The sequence below is a fragment of the Syngnathus leptorhynchus genome, chromosome 4 (genome assembly GCF_054491065.1).
Source record: "Syngnathus leptorhynchus isolate UIUO chromosome 4, UIUO_Slep, whole genome shotgun sequence".
Taxonomy (NCBI): Eukaryota; Metazoa; Chordata; class Actinopteri; order Syngnathiformes; family Syngnathidae; genus Syngnathus; species Syngnathus leptorhynchus.
Window position 1 is genome coordinate 15,342,791 of NC_141198.1, and position 11,132 is coordinate 15,353,922.

Sequence of the window (11,132 nt, forward strand, 5' to 3'; positions counted from 1 at the left end):
CTTTAGGGTAAACACCACGGACAAGCTGACTGACACATGACCTTTTTTCTTTTGCTTTTTGAAAAACAATCTTTATTGAACAATTCAAGACAAACAGACTTAAACACCGATAACCCTCACATGACCTTTGCCAGGCAGAATCTACCTCAAACGCCTCTGGCTGCTGACCTCCTAGCCGTGCCCACCAATTAATTACACCGCAGCGACCCCCAGTGGCAAACGACAGAAAACATGATTGTGCTTCAGTCAGTCACCTGTACAAAAAGAAATGCATAGAATAATAATAATAATGGATTTATTCAGTACTAAATTTATCAGGAAAATATCACATATGTGAACTTTATGCAAATATGCTTTATTATATTACTGTCGTATTACTGTCATATTATAACACCTCATAATAATGAATGTGATCAAGAACCAAGATTGACCAATACAAAAATCTCGTGCAGATAAAACTGGACAAATTTGTTAAATAAAGCTGACCAATTAGTAAATGGATAGAAATACGTAGTTCGGATAAGTAGCCCTAACTGCTAGCGAGTAAGCTCAATAGTATTGACGTATTGATATACAACTAAATTGGATAGTAGTATAGATAGGCAGTGCGAGTACGAATAGTTAATGAGTTAATTGGGAGAGAGAGAGACAGAGAGACAGAGAGACAGAGAGAGAACCAGTGTAGACAGATAAAAGATGTGTAGTGAGCAATTAGAAGAAACCCGCTGATGAGGGATCTCCTGTGCCTCCGACTCTTCGTCGTCCTTGGTTCCTCGCATCTCCCTCCTTGGCCGAGCGAGCGCGCTGCTCTCAGCGCGTCTGGGGGGGGGGGGGGGGGGGGGATGCACATACGAAGAAGAAAGAGGAGGGGGGAAAAGGCGAAGCAGCACGTCAGGACGCCTCGCACCTGCACGACGCCATCCGTCGTCCATCGTCCGCAACTGTGAGCGCTAGATTGCGGCTTTTCGGCGCTCAGACATCCGCATGACGACGTCACCCACGCGGTTAAGAAGCACCGAGGAGGAGCTCACACGGTTGGTAATGAGCGAAGGCGCGAGTAGTTAAGTGCATGACAGCTAATCTGCTTGCGAAGGGTGTGAAGGCCACGAAGGAGGTGAAGGTTCCTCTTCATCACATGATGATGACGACGATGATGATGTGCTATTGTTGTTTGCACGTGCATTCTTTGTCTGGAAGAGGAGGCTGGGTCCCCCTCATCATCTTATTGTTTGACTCACTTGACATACACGTGACGTCACGCATAGCCAACGACCAAGGATAAGAAGAAGGAGGAGGGAAAAAAAATAATATCTGTGGATGTGCACTAGAGAAGGAATGGCATTCTTTCATTCATTGACTAAGCAAGCAAAGATGGAGGAAAATGCGTGGCGGGAATGTCAAGTCACAACATAACAGCAGAAAATGACAACAGGAGGACTTTTTGTGTGTTGTGTTCACTGGCTATGGGAGCGTGCGCATGTGTGTCCAGTATAACTTTGTATCTGTCTTCAATGTATGTGTCCAGTAGCAAGTTGTGTGTCCATTGTCCTTTTTATGAGTGTGTGTCAAATGTATGTGTCTTTGTGTGTGTTCACTCCATGTTTGTGTGTTTCCAGCTGCTGCGTTGTGTTTTGACTGTTTTATAATTTTCTTGTCTTGTGGTGTTTATACACTTGTGCAGTGTCATGCTACAATCGTGTTGTGGTTTCATTGTTATGATTGTGCGATTTTGTCGTGTTTTCATTGTGGTTGTGTTATGTTGTGACAGATGATTGTGTCAGGAATCAGAATTGGGTGGTAGTTGTGTTAGGGTTGTGATACGTTTGTGTTGTTGTAATATGCACGTGTGGTATTTTGTGTTTGAATGATCAAACGTTTCGACACACAGTCGAGTCATTTTGTGTTTAATTGCCTCTGTGCTCTGATTGCGTTGAGCTGCTTTGTTTGGTGTATTTTCCCGTTGTGATTGTGTTGCGTTGATATGACCCCCGTTAAGGTTGCGTTCTGCTATGTTTTGTGTTTGTGTGATCCTTTTGCTGTTGTGCTCTGATTGTGTTGTTTTAACTGTATTGTGTTGGTGATTGTGAGCATGTTAGCAGGTATTTCTTCACTCTTTCTGTTGCTTCCAAACTCATTAGTTTTTCTTCTATAGCAAGTGGAATAGTGTGTGTGTGTGTGTGTTTAAAGAGGTGAAAGTGGCTAAAGAGTGAGTATACAAGAAAAGTGCGCGTGCACACACTTGTCTGGCGTGTGAGCATGTGACAACATCATGGCGGAACAAAAGGGAACGTCAGGACACCACAGGAGGGGAAAAAGATGGGAGGATGAGGAGAACGAGGATGAGCAAGATGATTTGGGGAGGAGTAAAATAGACGCTGAAGGAGCAGGAAGGACAAACGTTGAGAGAGAGAAGCTGATGATTGACAGGACAGAGAGGCGAGGAATACTAACTGGAAGTGGATGAGAAATACTACATCACTGAGCTCCTATTATGTTGCTATGGTTACAGAGGAGGTGGGATCAAGATATTCAAATGTCATGATTGTTGATATCATGATATTTTCATATCTGATGTCATGATATTTTTACATCACAATAGTTAGAAATCACGATGTGTTTTTATGGCAAGGTCTTGATCAGAAATCTTAAACGTCACATTGTTTTGAGACCCCAATATTTTATGATCACGATACTTTGACATCACAATCTGAGATTGCTATCACGATACTTTGTTTTATATTATCGTACTCAGATATCCTGTTACTTTGTCAGGGCACAACATTTTGCTACCGCAAAACTCGAATGATACGTTGATGTCATGATATTTTGATATCACAATACCTTGATATGATGACACTTTGATAGCGGTCTAGTTGCAATCGGTTCAAATGCCCCAAGGAAAAAAAAAAAAAAAAAAGAACCTTGATGAATTAGAATATCCACAAGCACATACTGTCAATATCTTATTTATTTTTAGCCACGATACTTTGATATTATACTTGGGATTTCACAATAGCTGGCTATCAGCTTTTTGATATCACCTTATTTCGATACCGTGACAATTTGCTTTCATGATCATGATGCCAAGTTGTTTTGAAACCCCAATATTTATCTGACAAGATACTTTGATGTTATCCTGTGTGGCCTGTAGGTGGAGCCCATGTTCACTCCACCTGGCGGGGCCCCTGCTCCGGGCCAAGCAGGCTCTGCTGGTCCCTCGCTACCTTTGTCCGCCACCTCCTTTCCACCCGCTGTGGCCCCGCCTATTTGTAACGCAGTGAGGACTCGCTCCGTCGGCACCAACACACATGAAGTGGCCCTTCCGTCCACGCCCGACTCAGACGCTGACTTCTTGGGGCCCTGCCAGCCGGGTACCAGTGTCAACCTGGAGGGCATCGTCTGGCACGAGACCCAAGAAGGTGAGGGAACCTGTAGGGGGCACTATAAATAGACTCATGTTTTGATATCATATCATGATACTTTAAATATGATATTTTATATCAATATATTTTGATATCCCCATGTATTGATATCATAATATTTTGATCATAATGTCCTTCAAAAGATAACTAACACTATCATGATACTTGTGATACCAGAATGCACTAATATCACGATTGTGTGATGTGTGTATTCGTGCGTGTGTGTCAGGTGTGTTGGTGGTCAACGTGACGTGGAGGAAGAGGACCTATGTGGGAACACTGTTGGACTGCACTAAACTCGACTGGGCTCCTCCCAGGTGATGATGTCACATTTTTGTGTAAATGAAGTCATCCATTGATTTATTTTTTTTAAAAATTGTGACTCCTTACTTTTTGTCCAAATCTTATGATCTGCTCTTTAATTTCACCAAGCTGTCCCAATAATTTTGTCTAAAGTTCATATTTTCTTTTTGAGTGTCCCACTACTTTTGTTGACTTTTTTCTTTTTTTTACTCCATTTGCACAACAATGATTTTGGCTGCTTTTTTTCTTTGGGTTTTCCTCCTCATACTATTGTCCAGTCACCACTTTGTTGTCCTAATACTTTTGTCCAAAGTATACACTCATTACATTTAATTGCTTGTCATTAGCATTGACTGTGAGAAAGGTTAGTGTCTGATCTTAATTGTCACTGGTTGGCTGCTGCTGCTGCTGCTGTTGGTGGTTCTTGTTGCTATGGCGATGACTTATTCATCGATTGTCCAAATTGCTTTGTGAACGTGCGTCACATAAATGGCAATACGGCTCCACTTTGCCGATTGGCGAACACATTTAAAGTCAAACGCACTGTCGATGAAAACAAACAGCAGAGGTGGGATGACACTGGTCAGATAAGATGCTGTGTCTGTGGTTAAGTCATTTGGATGGTGGCTAGGTAGCTCTCAACTGTGGTCCGAGTAGCTCGAATGTATGAATGAATCTTTATTTGAATGTGATTTAAATAAGTTGACAACTAGTTTTTACAATTGTTTGGTCGGTAGGGGAGTTGTTGGACGGTGTGTTTGGTAGGTAATGTTGTCATTGGGGTAGCAAGGGTAGCTAGCTAGGTTGGGAGTTAGCTTGGTAGCTAGGTAGGAGTTTGTCGATACAATGCTAGATAGGAGTTGGGAAGTTATGTTGGTAGGAAGGTAAACGTTGCTGTAAAATGGTAGGTAAGAGTCTGTACAAGTGGCTAGCTTGGATTGGTAGCAAGAAGTTGGATCGGTAGGGACTAGATACTGTATGTAGGTCATAAATTCAGTCAGTAGTTGGTGATTGTTCTCCTGTTTCTTCAGGTTCTGCGAGTCTCCGTCCAGTGACCCAGAGATACCGGGTGGGCGCGGCCGGGGGAAAAGGTTGCGTCTGGCTTTGACAGAGCGGCCCAGCGGGGATGCGGCACCGCCGGTCAAAGTGCGAGGCCTGCCGCAACACCGGAGCCGGGGCGGCGGAATGGCCCCCTCGCCGGTGCACAGCAAAGGTCGGCGTGGAAGTTTGAAACTGCTCAGCAACTGCAGAGCTTCTCCGCCGTTTTTTACCACAGAGGAAACCAAATCAGCCAACCGAGTCTCTGCCCTCCCATCGGGAAAACGGAAGAACAAGCCACCTGCCGACCTGGACCTCAGTCTGGTGTCTTCCGTGGACATTAAAAACGGGAATGGGAAGAGGATTCGAGCCAAATCCCGCAGCGCCCCGTGTACGCCGCAGGGCAAGTCAGAGCCCTCTTTCCTGGACCCGGGAGGAGGCTGTGCTTCTTCACCTCCACCAATTCTCATCGACTGCCCCCACCCCAACTGCACCAAGCGCTACAAGCACATCAATGGCCTGCGCTATCACCAGACACACGCCCATCTGGAGGCGGAGGAACAGAGGAACGCTGAGATCGAGGAGCGACTGTCGGACTGCGAGGACGCTATTTATGACCTTACGGAGCCCACCGACAACGGCGCTGCTGCCAACACCTCGTCCAAAAAAGCTCCGTTGTACAAGGTGACCACGGTGGGCTCGCCCAAGAACCGGCGGCTTCTCCTCAGCAACAAAACCCGAAGGAGCTCCCTACTGAAAGAGGACCTAATGGATGACCTCAGTAACTTGCCCATCATCTCTAACATGACGGTGGTTCTGGAGAACTGCATGGTGCCAGACCGGAGTGCCACCGTGGAGATGCCCAAGCTGGAAGCCGAAGGACTGATGGATAAGAATATGGTTTGCGATAAGAGCAAAAAAACTAATGGCAAGGTGGATAAGCTGTCCAAGTCGCGGGCCAACCGGCTGATTGCTCCAGCCCCCGCTCCGCCCAAGCTTGTCGCCATCCCCAATGCAGCGTATCCGACGGACAGCGCCCCCTCGCAGCAGCCCGTGGCAGCTGTGGGCTTAACGGGGAAAAACTCCTCCTTGAAACCCATCAAGGCGAAGCTCAGCATCGTCGTGGAACCCAGCCTGGTCAAAGCCACACTGCCGACTTGCAAAGAGACTCGCAAGAAAGAGAAGCGACGGCTAAAGGACAAACACAACCGTGACGCCAATCCTCGCGTGGCAAATTGTGACGCAATCAAAGCGGAAGACGCTCTTGCCACCAAGGAGATTTCGGGGAGCCTCCTGAAGGAGCACCTGAGCAAGCAGGACGTAACCAACGGAATCAACCAAGAGAGCCAGGAAAGCCGGATGGCGAGTATCCGCGCGGAGGCCGACAAGGTCTACACCTTCACGGACAACGCCCCCAGTCCCTCCATTGGTAGTTCATCGCGACTCGATGCCCCCGGCGGTTGTCTGCTGTTGGGGGACAGCAAGGACAACAGCCCCGCCTACTCTGACATCTCCGATGCCGGGGATGATGGTTTGTCCTCTGAAAATCGCCCGGATGGGCTCAGATCCAAGTCTGGTTCTTCCGTATCTTCTGAAGTCACCTCAAACAGTAACCATAGTAACGGCAGGAAGACACCACCCGCGGCGCCCGCCCCACCTTCTACCAACGAGCCCCTGTCCCCATATTACCACAGCTTTGAGCCATATTACCTGCCGGGTTGTGTGCAGGCAGACAGGCAGAACATCTTCCACAAAATGTCCTCTCACGATTCGAAATGTAAAGATCGCAAGGAGGAGACGAAAGATGACGACAAAGTTCACGACTTTGCCGACTGTAAGAAAGGCGACGGGCCGGCGGCACCTTCTCAACTGCAGCTTGCCATGAGTCAGACCCAAACCGCCTTAGCCCAGTCGCTGTATTACGGGCAGTACTCACGAGGACTTTACATGGACCAGAAACTCCTACTGGCCTCGAAATGCTGCGAGCAGAAGCAGCGTGCCGAGCGGGGTCCGGCCGGGCGAGACTGTGATGGCAATGTCAGACACGCTGGCGGGACTAAAGGTCCAGAAGGTTCTAAAGGCTGCTGTCCCAAAGCCATCCTGTCCTACTTGGAGGAGAGGGGGGAAAGAGGGCTGGGTTTGAAGGTCTCAACCAAAGACTGTGAGGACATCAAGTCACCTTCTTCTTCTTCTTCCTCCTCCTCCTCCTCCTCCTCTTCGTCATCCTTGTCGCAGCACAACCCCAACACTCAGACAGATCTGGACTCAAATGTTTCCTATTCCAGCGTAAGTTTTTCCCTGTGTCTCTAACCGCCCGCCGCCCATGCTGTTGTGTTTTCATGAACGACGTTACGCCGGCCGACTCACTCGGTTGTTATTTTGTCGCACGTGGTAACTCGTAAATGTAAACGCGCCACTTTTCCAAGTGCCGCTTGTACGCATTCTTGAGCGTCCCTCCAATGAGCGCCGACCGTTATCCTCCGTGAAAGCGAAGCAGAGCTCCTGAGAAATGCTCTCTGATCATGCAGTGTTTCCTCTATAGACCATTTCACACTGTTTGTAAGCAATTGCTTGGAGTCATGGTTCTTCCGGGTGGCTGACCTGCCGCTGACCTGATCTGAGTACTTTACCTCGTGAAAAAAATCTTTTGATACTTGACACATTCAAACTAGGGCGGTCAACAAAAAGGCTGCAATCATTGTCGAAGTAACTTCGAGATGACTTAGAACATCGGTTGTCAACTGGTGGTTCGTGGCCCTCTAGTGGTCCGTGGCGGTATTGAAGGTGGTCCGCCAAATTGGAAATGGAAAATAATTGTCACATTTTAAAAATAAAATTAGACTTGATTTATTTTTCAGCTAAATTTGTGAATCATTTACAAATGCAGCTGCGATTATCAAACTAGACATACAAATAAATAGTCTGTATAGGTCGATCCTCCTATAATATTCCGCCATAGCAGTGGTCCCCGAGTTGCTCCTTTGTTATAATGGTGGTCCCTTAGACAAAATCAGTAGAAAGCTCCTAACTTAGAAGGTTTGTTTACTCGTGTTGCCATCGGCGCCATTGCCACCTGGAAGTACACGTGACGTTCTGGTGAAAAGGTCTATAGTTGTCTGTCAGCAGCGGTGGGCTCCAGCTGCCAAAACAAGAACGTACTCCAAAAAGAAAGATTTCCGTCGGACCTCGACTAAGGTCTTTAGTCTTTGGCTCAATTCCTGAGCTGACCTCAAATGACTCCCGCCCACCACTGTTAAAACAGACTTATAGGGGAAACACTGGCACCAGCACCAACACTTATCCCCATCAATTTAGCCCCCAGACGGCTCCATGTGGCCCGACCGCCTGGCTCACAGCAAATTCTCAGAGCTGCAGAGTCCACTCGGAGAGGCTGCGGATGAGGGGGACGCGGAAAGGTCAAAGGAGCGGGGGAGTACCATCGAGCCAGCGGAGCCCAAAGCAACCTCAGCGGGAGGCGATGCAAAAAAAATCCACGGACCTCGCAACCTATCACCCCCTGTCGACCCAGATGACTCGGACAGTCTCGACGGGCTACAGGAGGAACCCATGGGGATCCTGTCGGGGGAGTCTCAAAGTGCCCGGGCTGCGGTTTCTCCTCCGATGACCCCCCAGCAGCCCTACATGCAGTACCAGCACTCCTCGTTCCCCCCGGCCTACCTGGCAATGTGCGAGAGCAACGGGGGTTCCTTCAGGGGGGCGTCACCCACCCTGATCCACAACTACCCAGGTAAGGAACAATACCGGACATGTGTGGCCATCTTCTTTCAGACAATTTTCTTGCCGTCTCAGGAAACTCAGAGTCAAGGCAGTCAGGGTGTAGAGTTTAGCACCCAACACCCGTTTCTTCTACCAGGTTCATGGTGTTCTGTGTCAAAGACACAGAATTGGGACTGGGTCAAGAAGCTGATTTCTGCGGTTACCGTTCTGTTGGAAAGACACCAGCGCCAAATGGCCGAAGCTCGATTTGCCCGGTTTCTAAGCTAGTATCTCTGGCGTAACAGAGGGAGAAATGCTAAGCGCGTGAAATGGACATAACTTTTCCCTATCTGTATGGTATGAATAATTCTTTTGTGAGGTAGACTGAACCTTTCAATTTGTCCTTGAAGGCTTCCACTACCCTTTGTATGGCAAGACAGCGGGCCGGGAGGACGCAGAGGTGAGATGCTTCTTTTTATTTTTTATTTTTTTTAAACATGGTCACACCAGAGCTCGTTGTTGAAGAATTAGGGAAAATAAGTGTGTGTGTGTCTGTGTGTGTCTAGCCTGACGAAAAAGGTTCCCCTGAGATGGATCGCGAAGTGGACCGAAGCAACCGAAGTCACACAACCTTGGCTCGACACTTGCACAAACACCATCACACACACCTTGGACTCACGTATAACCTGGTGGCGGGACAATACGACATCTACCCGGGTACGCACAGCACAACACCACAAAATACGAGTACACAGTACACAACACATCAGAAAAGGCAGCGCAACACACGAGAAGAAAACACAACTTGATTAATAGAGCACTTTAAAACACAACACCCAAGACAAAGTGACACAATTCACTAAAGAACACAACATGACACACACTTTACATGACACAAAGCTCAACTCTCTACAACATAGCAGCAAAACACTGGAGAGCATAACACCAAACACGCTACACGCAAAACATAAGGACAACACACATCACAAAATGACACAACCTAGTAGACACAACACATTTCCTAACACAAGAACGCAGGTGGGAAAAGGAGCATAATATTATTGTGTGCTGTACTGCGATTGCTTGATTCGAGTCTTGCGGGTGTCGTTGATCAATTTTGCCATTCCGTTGACTGTGCGTTTGTGTTGAAGGTCTCAGCTCCAGGTCTCTGGTGTCTTGTCCACAGGTGGCAGGACGAACTGTTGCTGGTACGTTTCAAACACGTCACACCTCGATCAATTGATAGCTTGGATTTTAGGGAGAGACTCAAGCTTCTGGTTTCTAGGGTCATGGTTATATTGTCTGTCAATGTGCTAATGAATGATATGTAAATAATAATAAATATAATCTCGAATATTTTTATGTTATGTTACAGCAGAGAGCGAGGTGAAGAAGTAGTGATGTGGCAAATGGAGAAGAATCACACAAATTCTGTGGTGTTCCTTGGCGAAGCCTCGCCGCCGTGAGAGACAGACAAGGGAAACAAAAATGGAAAAAAAACAAGAAAACACAAGTATCATTTCTTACTACAGTACAGAAGGTGTTTTGTATCGCACAGGAAGAGGATTTTGGGCAAGGAAAAGTGTACAGCGGTGTTTCTAAACGCACATTATTGTTCTGACTGAATGTACCGATGATGGCGACGACGACGATGATGCTACATTTGTATCGCTAGCCGTTAACTGTACGTGTTGATTGTATTGTCCTATGTGAGCGTAGCCCTTCTCCTCCACGCCGCTGTACATAGCCTCCACACAGTCATGCCCTCATTAGATATGCGTGAGGAAAGGGTGGGGCTTAGGGAGGGATGCTGGGCACATTGAACCGGAAAACGTGAACTGATGACGAAAAAAAACAACAACAATGCTGACAAACTGAAAATAACTGTAAAACGTATCTATTTGTGTTTACCTGAAAAATGGAGTTCCTCCAATCTCAGTGAGTGAAATACTCCTGACTAATTTCACTTTCACGTTCTATAGAGGCCGCCCATGGATCACTAATGGTACTTGTACCAGATTTTTAGAATCACCATCCTAATGGACGGACCGTGTCAAGATGAATTTTCCAATTTCCCGGCAGCTCTTGAATGCACCATTATCTGGCGTCGACGTGAAGAATAGAATACAATAAAAATAAACCTTTCCCTGTCCCACAAATGTGTTTATTACATTTGTGCCCAGTTTGAGTGCAGTGGGTGTCATTAAGAATACTCTTCACGGATTAAGACAAGTATCACATTTCCGACTTCTCAGCAGCCCTTGAATGCACCATTAAATGGTGTCGACATACAAGAATAGGATAAACTTATAACAGCACATCTAGAACAAAAGCAGTACACTTTTAAATGGGACTCTCACAAATTCCTGCTTTTGCTCTTACCCCCCCCAGACGCTAATGTGCACTCCCCCGTCCAACGAACTACCTGAGCCCGTGATGCTGGATTTAAAGTGACTTACATATACTGATATGAAATGTAATATGTGGTGCTGCTCTTCGACCTGAGCCCCCCCCCCGTTGCAGCCATACTCTTACGTCAATAATAATATTTTAAAAGTAGCAACATGTAATGAATCCAACTTTAAATGATCATGTACTGTGTTATGATGTTGTGTGTCCTCCAGCAACGGCTCTGCCTCACTCCATACAAAC

The 11,132-nt window shown here is 46.8% G+C and overlaps 1 protein-coding gene across 13 annotated transcripts in view; it reads left to right on the forward strand.

Moving 5' to 3' along the window:
- The window catches only part of znf608 (zinc finger protein 608), a 29,319-nt gene extending 18,680 nt beyond the window's left edge, over window positions 1-10,639 (forward strand). For 10 of the 13 annotated variants that reach the window (XM_085909181.1, XM_085909180.1, XM_085909176.1 and 7 more), the window contains 8 exons: window positions 3,152-3,419; window positions 3,652-3,739; window positions 4,757-7,049; window positions 8,079-8,511; window positions 8,891-8,940; window positions 9,047-9,197; window positions 9,667-9,688; window positions 9,856-10,639. In XM_085909181.1, coding sequence (XP_085765307.1) covers window positions 3,161-3,419; window positions 3,652-3,739; window positions 4,757-7,049; window positions 8,079-8,511; window positions 8,891-8,940; window positions 9,047-9,197; window positions 9,667-9,688; window positions 9,856-9,946 — 3,387 coding nt within the window. In that variant the 5' untranslated portion in view covers window positions 3,152-3,160 and the 3' untranslated portion in view covers window positions 9,947-10,639. Of the gene's footprint in view, window positions 1-3,151; window positions 3,420-3,651; window positions 3,740-4,756; window positions 7,050-8,078; window positions 8,512-8,890; window positions 8,941-9,046; window positions 9,198-9,631; window positions 9,689-9,855 lie in introns of all 13 variants that reach the window. The other 3 variants (XM_085909186.1, XM_085909188.1, XM_085909189.1) reach the window with 3 other exon arrangements.
- The last annotated feature ends 493 nt before the right edge of the window (window positions 10,640-11,132 follow it).